The sequence below is a fragment of the Mercurialis annua genome, linkage group LG7 (assembly GCF_937616625.2).
Source record: "Mercurialis annua linkage group LG7, ddMerAnnu1.2, whole genome shotgun sequence".
In the NCBI taxonomy this organism is placed as follows: Eukaryota; Viridiplantae; Streptophyta; class Magnoliopsida; order Malpighiales; family Euphorbiaceae; genus Mercurialis; species Mercurialis annua.
The window spans coordinates 45,591,326-45,608,756 of record NC_065576.1 but is presented as its reverse complement, the minus strand read 5'-3'; the positions used below and the strand labels follow the sequence as shown (position 1 = coordinate 45,608,756).

Genomic DNA, 17,431 nt, shown 5'->3' with positions numbered 1-17,431 from the left:
AAATAGTTGGTGCTTTGTATGTGTGAGCGTGCCAAAATTATACCTCAAATTTAAGATTTTGAATCAAAATCAAGTAATTGTAGACGGTTTTCAAATGATATAAAAAGCCTTAAAAGTTCTTAAACAAAACTTCTGAGAACAGTTTAAAAATGAAAGAAAGTTTTTGTAGTTAAAATCTAAAATCAACGCTGTAATTGAAATTACGATTAAAAATAATGTCGAGAGTATAAGACTGAAAATAAGAAAACATAAACTGCAGTACAAATTAATTCACAAAAAATAAAATGTTTGACATTAATATTTTTATAATAGTTTTTGAGTTTTTGGTTGATTTTGCTGGAGTTGTAATCGTCGTCTTTTTTTTTCTATATTGCTTTTTCAAAAAACTGTCGCAGACCCACTTTTTTTTAATTGCCTACATTCTCCAATTTTGCATGTTTTTTAAATATTAAAAAATTGTCATTTTGATAAACTGTCGTCACGTGTTAAAATTGGAGATCTTCAGTTATATGCTTATGTGATTTCAACATCTGCTTTATTATTTTAGGCTTTATTTGCAATTTTAATTTTGATATAAATAATATCTAATTATTTTTACTAAATGTATATATTTTCGTATAAAAATGTATATTAGAGATGTATCAAAATTTATTAGTAATGCGTCTTTTGAAGTATCAAAGATGTATTGAAAATGAATATGTAAAATGTAAGAAGATTTTTGTTTTTAGATAAAATTGAAATATTTTAACTTGGAAAACATTTTTGAAATTAGATTATTTTTGAGGTAATTTTGTGATTAATCCTCACTTTTCCGACAATGTTCAAAAAATTACGAAGGTTCACTTTAATTGAGTGATTTACTCTCTCTCATAATCTTGTTTGTAAATTCATGTACTTGTTGTTTATCAATATATGGTAACATAATCTAACTTTACTAAATTATAGGTTTATTCATTTAAAAAAAATGAAAATACACTATTTTCTATTTGTACATTTAAAAATTATAATAATTTGGAATGGTGAATTGAACCTTTATAATTTGTTTTTTTATAAAATGAGAATACTATTTTTTAAAAATTTATTTATAAAAATATTGTAAAATTTTAAGAACTATTTTCATATTGTATTTAAAAACATATAAAACACAAGAAAAACATCGCTGGAGTTCGGTCACAAAAATTTAGACAAAAAAAATTATCGTAACGGTATTCAACAACACGGTTAACAGATGCTCAACAACTCGATCAATAGATAATGAACACCTGATATGTTAACTATTGACTAGTTTATATTTTTTGGTTCTTATATATGTGTTTTGAAAGGTTGTTGTCCTTTCTATGTGAAAAGTTGTTGTCCTTTTTTTATGAAGGGTTTTCATGTGTTGGTTGTATCTGATGTTATGACTGTAGTTTCTGATTTTATAAATCAGTTTGCGGGTGATGGTGAAGATTGAGCGAAGAACGGTACTTTATTGGCGAAACAGTTAGATAATTTATTTTTATTTTCGTAAGTATTTTTTTAAGGTCTTAATTGGTTGTTTTTTTTTCGTTTTTTGGCGTGTTTTGATATTTTTTTCTTATATTTTTTTTTTTGAAAAAAAAAATTCTTATATATATGTACGTGTTAGTGTGTTTTTGATGTATTTTTTTTAAAGAGAAGAAGCTTCCACTACCTCGTAACATTTTGATTTTTTTATCAATGTTTTTATAAATTTTTTCTCCAGTAGCTTTGAAAAAATTTAAGAATTTTTTGTCGAAGATATAATTAGTTGTTAGTGTTACTATTAGATTTTCTTTTTAAATTGAAATAAAACCACTAGACTTATTGTGGCTCGAGACATAAATCTTAATAATGCATTTAGAGAGCATTAACCACTTGAACTAGATCTTACTACGTACCGACAAAATCTCAAACCATTAGTGATAGAGTCTACTTTCTAATCCGGTGATGAAACCTGCAAAATAAGATAAAAGCTAACTGGACGGTGGTTGTTCGATTAACTCTCCGATATTAAAATCAGTTTAGACTCTAATTTTATAAAATATAACAAATAGCGAACTTTTTTTTTTGTTATTTCGACGGATTACAATTTATTGACGAAGCACAAATAAATTTTGATTTATTGCGAATCAAAAATTAAAATAGATTCAAAACCTTTCAACAATAAAGAATGAAATTATTATAATAGTTTTTTAGTTTTTTTTTTGTAGTTTACCAATAATTTATTTGATTCCTTGAAGAATTTGTAAGATGGTGGTTGAAACCAATGTGATAGCTGTAATATTTAACATTGCGGGTTATGGAGAAAATTGATGAAGAATTAAACTTTGTCAGCGAAACAATTTAATTTTTTATGTTCATAAGTAAATATGTGAATTATACATCGCATTTTTGTACAAAATGTTCGTTCTATTGAATTTAATTTTGTGAATTTTATAAAAAAATTACTGTGAAACTATTTCTAATTCGTTCTCATGAAATTTGAGGAGTTAAGAAAAACAATAAAATTCATCTAGTAGTTGTATGAGGCTTGCAAAAATGAATTATTTTTAAAAACATCTTTTTGAAAATTTAAAACCGGTTTTAAGCCATTTTAAAGAGTTCAATTGAAAATTTAAGGGGCTAAACGACTATTCTTTCTTAAAAATGGAGCAAACTGCAATTTAACTCATGCAAAAAGCAAAAGCAAAAGAGAAGAACCCAGAATCGATAGTAGCACAAAGATTTTGTTGCCTCTGAAAAACAATGGCAAAATGAGAGTTGAGCAAAAAACATCAACCTCGAACAAATCCCAAAATAAGCCAAAAATAAAAAAGAAGCCCCACATCACCATCACCACAATGAGACAAAAACACCCAGTAAAGTCGCCATCCACGTTTCGTTACATGCAGCAGAACAATCCATAAAGTTGTCTCCTTTGCCACCCTCTGTATCACCACCGGAAACAACCATGCAACGCCGCTTCATTAGTCTCCCCGTTGTAAGTCCGGTCATCCTCGATTTCATCTCCATGTAATTCAGTAGTAGTTGTAGTAATTTGCATGCACGGGTTTGGTCTAGTGGTCAAAGTCTCGGCCATCTGGGCGCTATGGTCGTAAAATAGTGGTTGAGACTGGACTGCTAGCTATTATAGTCACTGAACTGCCGGGTATGTGGGCTTGTGGGTAGTCCACATTCCGAGGTTTGACAGTGATCATGGGCTTCAACTCGGGAGAAGTGAGTCCTCGTCACAAAAAAAAATGTAATAGTAGTAGTAATAATGGGTGCACTGTTCAGATTTGCATTCTATAATGCTTACAAATTGGCTGTTGAGTCTGGACTTGGCATTTTGTTTGCTTTAATTTAATGGTAAGTTTTTTTATTTATGGCTAATATGTTAATTTTGGATGGACCCCATAGAAATTTCTGTGGGGCTGGGGTCTAATTTTGTCAGTTCCCTTTTTGGGTGTATATTAGTTTCAGTAAATATATTATCAGGTTGTTTGTGTTTTAGAGACTTATGCACTGAGTTTTTTAGAGTAATGAGTGTTTGAGAGGAAAAGTAATGGTATTTCAAGGAGGAGTAGGAGGAGTTTGGGAAGCTCTAATGGCTTCCCAACAGAATTTAGACACTGTTGGAAATTCCAATGGTGTTGAGGTTCCGGTGCAACATGAAGTTGCACCTGATCCTGAACTGGATTTCTCTACATCAGTTGAGGGATCGAGAAATGAGATTGATTTACTTGAACTTCAAGAAAAGATGGATACCTTAGGTCTTAATAACAATGTTGGTGCTCCAAATGATGAAGGGAAGTTGGTGGCGGTGGAGGATCCTACTAATAACACGGCTTACCGTGTTTATTGTTCTGAACTGGTTGATGAGTTGTTGGATGATGAGGAGTTGGATGATGACGGATACCTTAGGATTTTTCCTTCTAATTCTGCTTTGAGAAGGAATCCAAAATCTCGTCTTCGATGGGGTCCTGATCTTCATGAATGGTTTGTTACAGTTGTCCAACAGCTTGGTGGATCCATAAGTTAGTAATCCTTTGTTCTTCATTCATTTGAATTGATGAACTAATCAACCTCTTATAAGTTTAATTGAACTTTTATTATCTTTGATGAACTAACCGTCTTTATAGCAGAAGGTTAAGTAGAGACGTTAAAATTGAATTTTCGATATGATTGCTTATGGATCACTAGATCTGATGTTTTAAAAAGGTACTTTGATCGAGTGAAATTTGAAAATGCATGTTCTTCTTTGATTAGCGGATATGAGTTTAGGACTAGATGTTAACTATTGGAATCAGGATTTATTTGTATCTAAATGTGAAGTTGTGTTGTTTGATTTTTTGGTGAATTTTTTAACTTTCCTTTGCATGCTGTTCTTTTATAATTTAAGAGGAAAAACTGCATGCAGGTCATTATCTTAACATTTTCTTAGCTCTTTGTAGGAGACTCCATAATCAGGTGATAGATCGAAAGAGATCTTACTTTTCTTGGACTTTTTAGTTTCCTGAGATCATGAAATCTTTTTTTCGCTCTTGGTTTTCCATGCCGGTGATAATATTTTATGTGTTTGAACTGTTTAATGCTCTGTTAGTATTGAGCTTCAGCTTCATTTTTTGCAGATTAGTTCAATACAATCTATGGCATCAAATATTGTTACCTTTTTTTAATTATATATTGTATGATTAATTAGTTTCTGTACTCTCCTAATGGTTTTTAATTGCATTTTATCATTCTTCAGAAAATGATAGAATTTTTAATTCAGCAACGGGTATTGGTAGTCTCTCTTTATCCATTATCATACTTTTGCCTATATGACTTTATTGAGTTCTTTAAACATGCTACACATTCATCAGTTTTCACAACACTTTCATACTTTTAAACCATGCCGTGTGATTGATGTTCATCTTTGACTATGATCAGCATTCAGCGATATAGTAATTTCTTAGTTGCTGAGTGTCATCTGTTTTGATGTTTAGAGGGATTGTAATGCAGTTTTAGACCTTCATTTATGGATTTTGAATGTTCTTATAGTTTGCAGTATTACTTTCTACTAATATTATTGATTCTTTGCCATGCACGTAGAGAGAATTTGTCGGTTTCTATTTATACACATCTTTTCTTTTACTTTTCAAGCACATTGTCGTGTTCATGTCGTGAATTTTAAGGAAATTGTTATATGAAAAAGCTATATTCTAGATATTTATTGTAAATTTGTCGGTTTGCATTGCGTGACACATTCTTTTGGAGAAGATCTGATAGGCGTTCCATTAGATATTATGTTATAAAAACTTTTTAATTGATTGCGAAAACGACAATTTTCTATATTGGATTAGTGGCAGGCGACCCCTTTTCTGATCTGATTACTGTCATCATTTAATTACCCAGCACGTGCACACTTTTTTCTTGTGGTTTTTTCGCTCTCACGTTTTGACCAATTGAATTTCAGCTTAATACTTTCTGTCCAAATTTAGTAGTTTTTTAGTTGCTGAATGACATCTGTTGTGGATGTTAAAGGCTTTGTAAAGCAGTTTTTTGGACCTTCATTTGTGTATTTTGAATATTCTTATAGTTTGCAGTAGTTTGCAGTATTACGTTCTACTAATATTATTATTGACTCTTTGCCATGCACGTAGAGAGAATTTTTCGGTTTCTATTTATACACATCTTTTCTTTTACTTTTCAAGCCCTTTGCCGTGTTCCTGTCATGAATTATATGAAAAGCTGTTTTCTCATATTTATTGTAAATTTGTCGGTTTGCATTGCGTGACACATTCTTTTGGAGAAGATCTGATAGGCGTTCCATTAGATATTATGCTTTAAAAACTTTTTAATTGATTGCGAAAACGACAAATTTCTATATTTGATCAGTAGGCTCCCACCCCTTTTCTTTAATTATTTAGCACATGCACAGCTTTCTCGTGTTTTCTTTTTGCTCTTGCGTTCTGACCAACTGAGTTTCAGCTTAATACTTTTTGTCCAAATTTAGTAGTTTTTAGTTGCTGAATGTCATTTATTGTGGATGTTTAAAAGGTTTGTGATACAGTTTTGGACCTGCATCTGTGGATTTTGAATGTTCTTATAGTTTGCAATATTACATTCCCCTAACATTATTGATTCTTTGTCATGCACGTAGAGAAAATTTGCCGGCTTCTATTTTTTACACATTTTTTCTTTTCCTTTTCAAGTCTTTATCATGTTCTTGTACATGAATTATATAAGGAAATTACTATCTGAAATGGTATATTTTAGATATTTATTGTACATTTGTCGATTTTTATTGCGTGACACATTCTTTTGGCGAAAATCTGGTATACATTCCATTAGATATTATGCTAGAATAACTTGTCAAGTGATTGCGAAAACGACAATTTTCTATATCGGATCAGTAGGCAGGGCCACAACTTTCTGGTCTGATTTCTGTCATCTTTTAATTACTTAGCACATGCACAACTTTCTCGTTTTTTCCTTTTGCTCTTGCATTCTGACCAATTGAGTTTCAGCTTTATACTTTTAGTCCAAATTTTGTTTTTAATCTATATAAAATTCCGATCATCTCTTATCTTTCTCCAATCTTGTGTTAAATTTGTTTGTCATGTAGTTATCTGTAAATTTTTGCTTAGGGTGCAGTTATTTATTGTGCAAATCACAAGTTTCCTTTTCCAGAATCTATAGTTTTCAGCCAATAATGTTAATAAACATAATAGGATTTGTTTATATTGGTAAGTTTTGTCCTATAACGATACAGCGAGAAAATAAAATCAGCAATAGATTATAATGACTGGACTTAGATATTAAGAGATGAAATACACCACTAGACTAGTTGGTCCCTGTAATTTGATTCAAGGCAAAGATGAGTCATCAACGAGTATAATTTAGTTTGGAAATACCGTTATGAATTGAAATACGTGGTGTCATTGAGATGGTAAAAGAAGTCATCTTACTATGTGTGTTTTATCGTGCAATTCACTAAATTTTCTTCAGGGAATAGCATTGTCTGGATATGCTCGTCCTTATTTTGGTCTTAGTAGTCTCCGCCCCGGAATATCAGAATGTCTTACAGGCAAAACCTGAAAATGCAAACGTAATTAGAAATGTAATGTAGATGACAGGCTAATGACACAAATTAGACGAAGACATTTATTTTTCTTCTTATTTTTCCACCATCTTCTTCATATGCATTATCAGCGATACAAATTATTTTAGCGTTTCATTCAGTAGTTGACGTGCATTATTTTATTGTTCTTATCTAGCAATTTACTGAATCTCGAGTAAATATATCTGACCAGGAAAGAAGTCTTATATAACTAATGAATTATGTTGTTTCAAGCGATTTTTTCATGACATTTGAGCATATATTTATTCACTCTTTATTTCCATGGAATGCACACTTTCTTTTTTGATATTCCCATATAGTAACTCAAGCTTCTCTTATCATGACTGAACGCGTGTTCGCAGAAGCAACTCCGAAGTGTATTCAATATAAAATGGGGATTAGAGGCATAAACCTTTACCATGTGAAGAGCCACCTCCAGGTCTATTTACAATCTTGGCATGAATATAACCGTTTTTAGAATAAATCCTGAATCGTGAGTAGTTCAAAAATAACTGAAAAGTTGAAATTTTCTTTGCAGCACTAACTTGTTTTTATGTTGCGACATGTTGCAGAAATACAGATCTAGACTGGCACAGGAGCAGACTGGGATTGCTAAAAAAGGTTAGTTTTTGTTACTTATTCCTATTCAGAGCATATACATTAAAGAACCATCTTAGCTTATCTTTAAGCATTTGTATTTGCTCTTAAAATAAGGCGTAATGCCGAGTCAAAAAATAACATAAGAGAACTGAAAGCTTTAGATACTAGATCGTAAACAAACATATATCTGGTGAAACAGGAAACGTAATCATTGAAAGCAACGTAGAACCACTGATTTCTAACGTTTAGAATCCACTATCCAGTATAGATGGCAACTGTTCTGTAACCACGAACTTTCTTAACCCGGATTTGACAACTGAAAATTGTAAAACCTGCTATAGATCCAAATATAGGAACTCCATACTATTTTTAACCGTGGCAGAATATTGTGTGCATTTGTAGATTCCAAATTGCATAAATCTTCAACAAGTTTCTTTGGGCACAACAGAATTTATCTATATATATATATTCTAAGATCGAAAAATATAATGGATTATAGAAAAAGTGAAGAAAACAACTAGAAACATTAAGAGTAGAATGTGTTACAACTACATTCGACAAATTTAAAAATATAAAAGATTATTAAAGAAAACGGGATAGAGAAAATGATAGAATGCTGGGGAGAAGACTGAGAAGTTGATGGATGAAATAAAATTATGTTTTTTTACCTTGGTCATATATATAGACATAGAACTGTGTTTTTCTAAATGACACATTATGTTTTAAAGTTGATTTGGTATTTTTAATTGCATTAGGTAAAAGCACCAAAATAGCTGGAGTCCCAGTAGGCTCAAGAAAACCTTTGAGCTTGCGACCACGCAATGGAAATTGGTAAGACAGATTTTTCGTTACATATATTGAAGCAGATTGTTTGCAGGAGTGCTTAAGATTTTTATTCTGAAGTGAGAATCAAGCTAAGAGCTTCAATTTCCTGTTTTTTGACTCTGCAGCTCCAAGCCTAAGAAATCAAAAGGCAAAGCAAAAGCCGGCCCGAAAAAACAAGGCAGCCGTCAAAAGAAAATGCCGGTAACCTTCTTTCAGTCAGTATGAGAAGTTCCCCTTTATTTAAAATCAGTTGAAAGACGGCATTTCTGCATTAAAACAGTTCTATTTATGAGTTGCTCTCTAAGTTTGAATGTTTAATGATTAAATATTTAAAAATCGGAACTTCTTCCAGGCTTTTGTAGTTTTGGGAGCTGTTTTCTCTCAGTAAAAGAGGACTACGAAATCAATTAAGGTTCATTTTGCCCCTTCTACTTGGCACGAAATATTAAAAGAGTCGAAATTTGTGGTTTTGAACAAAAATACACAAATTTAAACTTTTCGGATCAGTTTACATTGTTGACCATCAAGACCAATGTTACTCTGGCGTTAGATTAGCGTGTAAATTGATCCAAAATTGACAAGCTATGATTTTTTTTTTGTTTTGCATAACCACGCATTTTTATTCTTTTGTTCCAAATTGGAGGAGTGAAATGAACCTTTGTTGACTACAAAATTTACTCAGTTTATCCACTAGAAGAAGTTTGATCTTTCATTTTTTGGAAAAATAGGATTCAGTTGACCAATTTGAATGTAATAATGAACTCGAAAAGTTCATGTACTTCCGTACTTGTGCAGTATGAAAGAATATTACAAAGCTTCAGAAAGCATAAAGTAATTTCTAATATATTTGCAATGCAGAATGCATCTGAGAAGCTTGGTAATCAGTCATCTGGAGATACAAATATACCTAGCGGAAGCCTCAGCGGAAGCCTCACCGTGCAAAATCCCAATACTGCAGGAACTAGTGCAACTATATCCAGCGGAAGCTACTTCAGGCCAAATGCAACTGTTTCTGGAACCTCTGCAGCTATATCTAATGGAAGCTATTTGGGGCAAAACTCTACTGGTGCAGCTCTATCTAGTGGAAGTTATTTCGGGTCAAACCCGACTGGTTTCGGAACTAGTTCAACTGTACCTAGTGGAAGCTACTTGGGGCAAAACCCCACTAATGTTGGAAATAATGCAAGTATCGCAAGCCAAAGCTACTTCCACCAGAACCAGAATAGCATTGGACCTAATGCAACTTTTGTCAGTGGAAGCTACTTCGTACCGAACTCCTCTAGTGTTGGAACTAACACAACTGCTGTCAGTGCAAGCTACTTTGTGCAGAACCCGTCTAGCATCGGAATAATGGCGCCAGGGCAAAATTTCTCTCACGATCAGGTAAATGCTAATAACTCGGTACCCGCTGCTCGTCCTCAAAGTCAATTTCCTTCAGTTATGCGTTTGCCGGGTTTATCTCAGCAAGGTTTTAACGCAACCCCAGCACGAGCAAGGAATGCGTTGCAGATATCAGGCAGTGACATTGTGCATCCCTCTTTGAATGTTGACGACATCGTTCCAACCAACCAGAATAACAATTATGGTGCCTCCAACTATGGTAGAGGCGCAGGCCGGGAACTCTAAATGACGCAACAAAATCGACCTATGCAGGTTCGCTTAGGGGTTTACCCCTAAAAAATCTATGTTTTCCTTCAGAGTTCAGTATGTGTGTTGAATAAAAGAAGACAGTAGACTTTAGTTTCCTTTCCGAAACTTTCAGCAGCGGGTTTTTCGCTGGTTTCTTACTTCTGTCCTGACTTCTATGTGAGTGTTTTTAATGCAGAATTTTCATAAAGCTGGCTTGAATTGTTTTTGCCTTTTGCCTTTATTTTAAGAAGGCTGTTTTTTGCTTACTTGTTATGGAAGTAAGTGATCAATTAAAGCATTGGTGGTAGCCGGCTAGGGGTGTAAACGAACCGAGCCGTTCGCGAGCAGCTCGGTGTTCGGCTCGATAAGAGCTCGGTTCATGTTCGTTCGTATTTTAAACGAACCGAGCTCGAGCTTGATTTTATGTTCGTTAATATAAATGAGCCGAACATGAACATAGTGGTGTTCGGCTCGTTTGCGTTCACGAACAGCTCGAATAAGAGTTCGTGAACAAGCTCGTGCATGAGCTCGATTAAGAGTTCGTGAACAAGTTCATGAACGAGCTCGTATATAGTTCACGAACAAACTCGTTTAGAAACTCGATTAGGGGTTCGCAAACTAATTAATATTTAAATTAATTTATATAATTATGTTTCTAATTTATTTAGCTCATATTCGTCAACGAGCTCGATTAGATTGTTTTTAATTTATTCAGCTCATATTTGTGTTTGTTTGTTTAACAGCTCGTGTTCGTTTGTTTATTCGCTAAATGAGCGGGCTCGCGAACTCGCTCGTTTTGTACTTATCGAGCTCGCTCGCGAGCTTGTTCGTGAACGAGCTCGTTTAGTACTTATCGAACTTGTTCGTGAACTCGTTCGCGAACTTGTTCATTTAGCGACTAAACGAACGAACACGAGCTGAACATGAACCGAACATGAACACTATAAAATCTAAACGAACCGAACATGAACACTCCATTCAAAGCTCGACTGAACATGAACCGAACATGAACACCTTGTTCGCTAAACGAGCCGAACATGAACACTCCAAAGCTCGGCTCGGCTCGGTTCATTTACGTGTTTGAATGTTGTTTTAGAGCTGAATCTCCTTTCTTTTGAATTGGAGGTTTGGCTTTCAATTGGTTTCTGTGAGAAATTACACATACAGCCAATGATGGAATTATAAATTTTATTCAGGTGGGGTGGATTTTTTTATCGAACGTTATGTCGTTCGGCTACTTTTTTAAGACCGAACAATAATTTGATTAATGTTTTTACAAAAAAAATAGATTGAATGATATTTTTTAGACCGAGCTATATGTTTGATTTTATATTAGTTCTTTTTAGACTAAACAACATGTTATTTGGCTTAATCTTTTTAAAATTATTCAACCCTCTTTAAAATAATAATTGAGTACTCAATGATCTGTAATATTTTGAAACCGGGGCAGGGCGACTTCCAACCCTAGTTCCGCCTTTGGGCGCAACCCCAACCATATAACAAGGAAACACTGTTAGTGTCAAAATAAAAAATGATAAATTTGTATCTTTTATAAGAATTATAAATTACAGAATTTTAAAGCGTTTTGAAAATTAAAAAATGGTAAATGGAAATGTTGTTGAAGAATTTCCGTACAGTGTAGGCCTAGGTAACGTAGGAGCTTTTGAAGTGTTTCATGCTTTTTAATTGAACAAAGGAGCATTTTACCCCTTAAACTTGGTACAAAATATCAAAAACGTCCAAATTGACAAAATCGGATCACTTTTACTCCGAACTTGTCAAAACCGGCTCAAAAAAACCCTATACTGATGTGGCACCTTAATTGGAGAGTGAGTTTTATAAATATCATAATTTATACTAATTAAACTCTAATTAACTAAAATTAAACTCTTAATAGGTGAATTAGATTTGTTTCATGACCTGCTGAATAGTGTTCATCAGATCCAACGTGCTGCGGTTATTGATTTACCTGCTGTTGCTGCTCATGTTTCAGCCTTACCTGTTGTCGCTGCTCGTGATTCAGCCTATTGGATATGCAGGAACAGTAGTTATTCAGCAAGAAGCTTTTCTCAGATTACTCCTGAACTCTCAGCTCCTGCAAACACGTTTCTGGGCAGAATATGGAAGACAAGAGCTCCTCCGAGAACTCAGTTTTTTGTTTGGTTACTTTGTCAAGAGCGCATTGCGTCGAACTTATTCTTACTTCAGCGAAGAATTATCAGAGAGGTAGGATTGCTTTGCTCGGGCTGTTTGTCTGAAATAGAAACTGGATGCCACATTATTCTTCATTGTAAAACAGCTTGGACCTTTTGGTGCACTTACCTGCGGCAGATGAAGGTAATGGGTTGGACATTTCCATTTGACATTGAGAGTTTCTATTTTCAATGGATGTCTTTAGTAAAATGCAAATACAGGAAGCTTTGGGAAACGATTTGGTTTATAAGCGTTTGGGAGATTTGGAAAGCGAGGAATAGAAGAATTTTCAATAATGAGGCTACAGATTATACGGACTTGGTTTTTCTTTGTATAAAGAAGAGTGTGATTTTTTTATAAATATCACAAATCTTCTTTCGCTTATGATGGTAATGACGTTTTTAGGAGTTTAGATTTATTTTCTAGAGATTGATTCTATTTCCGGTTTTCAGTTGTTGTAAATCCTTTTTTGCCTTCCACTTCTTGTGGTTGTGCTAATTCAACTATCATTTACCAAAAAAATTAATTCAGGGGCTTTTTCAAACTTTAAAAAAAAAATTGTTTTCTGATTTCCAGCGAGGAGGCTCCTCCTCGCCGGATCTGGGTTTGTCTCAGGCAAACCCAGAGGCGTCTGAGGCGAATCTGTCTCTGTCTGGGTTCGCCTGAGACATGAAAATACTTAAGAAATACCGAAGGAATACTGAAGGAATTCGCAGCAGGATAATTTTATTCATTTATAATGTCTCCGTGCTATATCATCTCTCTCTAAATCATCCTTAAATTTTAATTTGGACTTAAATTGTTCTTAAATTATAATTTAATAACTTAATTGTCTTTGCTATTACTTAACATATTGTTTTTGTCAATTTTAAAAACATGACATGTCAACTAGAGTCCTATATGAATACCTAAATTTTTAATACTATGCAGTCACGTGGCAATTTAGACGTACATACAGAACTATAGTTGGCACATCGCATTAGTAAAATGGACGAAAATGGCGCAAGAGTAACAACGAGACAGCTAAATTTTAAAACAAAAAATTTAGACAAAAAATACAGATTACTAAAATATAGGGACGGTTCGAAGAGAAGAGGAGACTCTAGTCCATGAACATTTATTGTACATTAATAACAAAAGATGCAAATTTTACCATTTCTTCTTCAGTAGTGAAAAATGAAAGTAGAAAAACAAAACAGTACAGAATCTATGATAACCCAGTGATTTGGAATGAAGCTCAAAGCTATATAGTAAATGTCCTAAAACTCATAAGCAAATAAAATAGGACACAGGCATTGATGCATTTTTTAACATATAATCCGAGTCTTCAATAGCGCACAGCAAGACTATCATCTATCATAACAAGTTTAACATATGCCAAAAACAAAATTATAAAAAAATTGTGAATTGTCGAACCAAAATACGATTTTCCTCTTTGCACTTGCGATAGTTAAAACATACCAGTCTACCAACTGCTTCTAATCGATCTTTACTGACGAGAAAAGATAATGCACAAAATAGAAGGACGTAAGGAACCCGATGGTGCCGGTAGATAACATGATTGCGATTGCCATCAGCAGCGAGTAGCCGAGATAGAGTACGGCGGATACGGGGCCGCTCAGACTCTGGAGATCAAAAACCAAATAATTGATGGAGTACAAGAACACGTAGAGAGCAACTGAACCGGAAGCAAAGAATGCTTTCCACCACCACCGCCAATCCTCCACGCAGAGATGCATGTAGGTTAGTACGACTGATACTTCAGCACAAACGACTACCAATAAGGTAAGAACTATAAGCAAGAAACCGAAGACGTAATAAAACCGGCCGAGCCAAATGCTAGATAGGATGAAGAACAGCTCGATGAAAAGGGTTCCGAATGGAAGAGTTCCAGCACCGAGAACAAGAAGCCATGATGGATATTTGCGAGCTGGGATTTCCCTCGGGATCTGATTGGTACGGACTGGAAATTTAATTTCCTCAGCTCGTGTCCCGAAGAATCCTCCCAAGAGGGTGAGAGGAACTGAAATGCAGAACCAGAGAGCTAGAAGTACAAAGTACATGGAAATGGGAATAGCACCAGTACTCTTGCTTCCCCATAGAATGAAATTTAGAATGGTGAGGATAACAAACGCAATTCCGGGGAAAAAGCATGCAGCTGACCAGGAAACAGACCTCCACCCTTCAGAAGTTCCCTTCATGGTTCTCCACATCCGCACTGAAACATAGCCTGCAGAAATACCCAAGAAGAGATAAAGAATAATCATTCCAGTCAGCAACATTCCTCGTGATGCTGGAGACATAAAACCAAGGGCTGCAAAAACAATCGTGACAACTGCCATCCCCGTAATCTGAACTCCATCTCCAACCATGACACAGAGAAGCTTTGAGCATTCTGGTTCTCTAAACACATCACCCACAACAAGCTTCCACCCAGAAAGCTCCTCATTCATCTGTGCTTGAGCTTCTTTGTCTAGCTCCTCATATCTTGTCAAATCCCTTCTCACAGTCCTCAAGAAAATGACAAAAACAATACCAGCTAGGAAAAAGATGACCATAAGAGAATTTAAAATTGAAAACCAGTGGACACGAGCACCTTCCATCTTCAAATAAGCATCCCAACGAGATGGCCATCTAATATCACTTTTCACAAATTCGACCTCATAGGTAAAAGAAACTCTCTCTTGTTCCCTTATAATCTGAGACTTGTCGAGATCCAAGGGGCAGTTGACAGACGAGATATTGTCATACATGTGAAGCTTAGACATCACCTCAGGATCATACTTAACACTGCACGGCACAACTTCAAAACCCACAATCTCAAAACCAGATGCCTTATTCTTATCAGCTTCGGAAATGACACCCATACCTTCTTCCCCTGTACCAATTATCTCCGTACCACTCCCTTCATACTCATGCACCAAAACCGTAAACTTAAGGTGATTAATAATATAATCATCGTTGCTATTCTGCGGTGTATACCCAACTGGGAACCCAGTCCACTGAATATTAATCCCATTTTGCTTCGCATACCTCATAGCAGGCAAATTATCCAAAATCATATTAACTTGGTACAAATCACGAGTTCTCTGCTTCAAAAGCTTGACCTCATGTTCACTCAATGGAGGCGTAGTGCAAAGGAAAACAGACTCATTCATGTTCATTCTAAACCGATAAGGAGAGTTATCAATCTGATCACCCATCAGAAGCTCTCCGAGATTTTCAGCACTTTTCTTAATACCACCAGATGGCTTACAGTAAGGGAGACTGTAGTAGCTAAACGGAAGCTCCGTTTCAATAGAAGTTAACGAGTTCACTTTAGTAAAAATCTTATCGCCATTTGAATATGTGTGCAAATAGCTACCGGGAAGATAAAACGCATTGCAAGCGTGCAGAAAGAGAAGCATGGAAATGGAAGCCCAGTATACCGTGGGCATCCTCATTTTCAACATCAATGAGCAAACCGCTCAGATCTATCAAATCGGTAGCTCGGTCTAATTTAACCTCACCCTACAATCACATAATTAACATCAAATCTATATACAAAAACAAAATTATTCAATCAATTGACAAAAATTAGTATCAGTCTGAGTAAACAAATTTCTCAAGTAAATTAAAATGCATTACTTACACACATGATGAACTAACAGTTTCCATAAAATTAAAATCATAAATATAAATCTAAAGATCCGTTAACAAACAAGCATAAATAGCAATAAATTTTAAAATAAAAATAAAAACCTAAATTATAAGTCTAAGTGAACTAATGTTGAAACTAAATCAAATTTCAAATCAAAAATTAAAAATGCAACTCTAAATCAATAGATCCATTAGTAAACAATAAAAACGTATCTATACAGAAATTTAAAATTGAAAAAAAAAAACATAGCAAGAACAGATCAAAGAAGTAAAATGATGTGTATTCGAATTAGTTAATTTGAAATTAAAGCAAAACAGATAAATTAAAGGAGATTACCTAGTTCAGATCTAGAGGAAACGCGAAGAACGGTTCGGGTCGGAAAAAGAGCCGGATCCGGAATCCGGTAAAGGCGGTGGAAAAGCGTGCAGAAGAAGCAGGAGAAAGTAGAAAGGATTTGTAGTTGAAGCAGGGAGATGAAATGAAGATGTAGAGCGGAAGATGGTATGGTTTTAAAGAGTGATGATAATTAAAATATACTTTCTAAAATTAGTTTAAAAATGTAAAATTTATGATGTATTTATTATATAAATCACTTATTTTATTTTTTTATAAAATAAATGATTAAATGTTTAGGAGCGCATGAAAAATAACTAAAAATACATTATTTATTTTTAATCATATTTTATCTAGTTTCAAAAAAAAATGTTATATCTAGTGTGGACTAAATACATGCACTAAATGTTTAAAAGCATGTGAAATTAATTTATATATGTTGGTATGAATTTTTTTAGAAAAATATTTATTTAAGCATAATGTTTATTGTTTTTTTTGTTAATGATGTTTATAAAAGAAACAGATTACTCAATTTTATTTTTGATAATTACGAAGAGAGGGAGCGCTTGTGGGAGGATTTGAATACACGAACTATTACTTTGCTGCCCAGCGCTTATAAATGAATTTATAAGCCCAAAACGATATAAAATGACATTGTTCCTTAGTATAAGTACGACGAATAATTGTTATCTTTTTTAAATTAACGCATTGTTTAAATGCTAAATTGACGATAGATGAAAATTTGAAAATTCAATAGCAAAAAAATATAGTTTTTTTCGATGTTAAAGATTAAAGTGGCATTATTAAGAGATTATATTATCTACGAAATCAACATAATTTGACATGTATTCTCACATTAGCGTCCGCGTCATTCACACTTTTTGAGAAATTAAATTGATAATAGATAAAATTCTAAATATGTGATTATAAAATATAGTTAAAAGGTGTTATGAGTTAGAGTGCTACGATTTAAGAGTTAAATTATTTATTAAGCTAAAAAATACAGTATAATAAATAATTTTTTATTAAGATCGAATTATTTTATAAAAGGAATTAATGTTATTTTAAAAAATAGTAAAATCACCTTAACAATACAAGTATTTGAGGAATATCTTATGGATTTACCA

The 17,431-nt window shown here is 33.8% G+C and overlaps 2 protein-coding genes across 2 annotated transcripts; one reads left to right on the top strand and one right to left on the bottom strand.

Moving 5' to 3' along the window:
• Window positions 1-7,452: 7,452 nt before the first annotated feature.
• LOC126655042 (cell wall protein AWA1-like) lies at window positions 7,453-10,314 on the top strand. Its single transcript, XM_050349044.2, has 5 exons — window positions 7,453-7,523; window positions 7,657-7,705; window positions 8,440-8,515; window positions 8,635-8,710; window positions 9,368-10,314. Exons 1-5 carry the CDS (start codon window positions 7,476-7,478, stop codon window positions 10,133-10,135), a joined length of 1,017 nt encoding a protein of 338 aa, XP_050205001.2. The 5' UTR covers window positions 7,453-7,475; the 3' UTR covers window positions 10,136-10,314.
• A 3,225-nt stretch (window positions 10,315-13,539) lies between these two features.
• LOC126655451 (transmembrane 9 superfamily member 12) lies at window positions 13,540-16,497 on the bottom strand. Its single transcript, XM_050349647.2, has 2 exons — window positions 16,308-16,497; window positions 13,540-15,841 (listed from the first exon to the last, which is right to left on the bottom strand). The coding sequence occupies exon 2, from the start codon at window positions 15,781-15,783 to the stop codon at window positions 13,810-13,812; it is 1,974 nt and encodes a 657-aa protein (XP_050205604.1). The 5' UTR covers window positions 15,784-15,841; window positions 16,308-16,497; the 3' UTR covers window positions 13,540-13,809.
• Between the last annotated feature and the right edge of the window lie 934 nt (window positions 16,498-17,431).

Bases quoted from the DNA above. Each gene is read 5' to 3' on its own strand.
- LOC126655042 (XM_050349044.2), top strand. From the start codon at position 7,476: ATGGGGATTAGAGGCATAAACCTTTACCATGTGAAGAGCCACCTCCAG. The intron at 7,524-7,656 runs GTCTATTTACAA...GACATGTTGCAG, and splicing joins ATGTGAAGAGCCACCTCCAG to AAATACAGATCTAGACTGGC. The intron at 7,706-8,439 runs GTTAGTTTTTGT...TAATTGCATTAG, and splicing joins GACTGGGATTGCTAAAAAAG to GTAAAAGCACCAAAATAGCT.
- LOC126655451 (XM_050349647.2), bottom strand. From the start codon at position 15,783: ATGTTGAAAATGAGGATGCCCACGGTATACTGGGCTTCCATTTCCATG.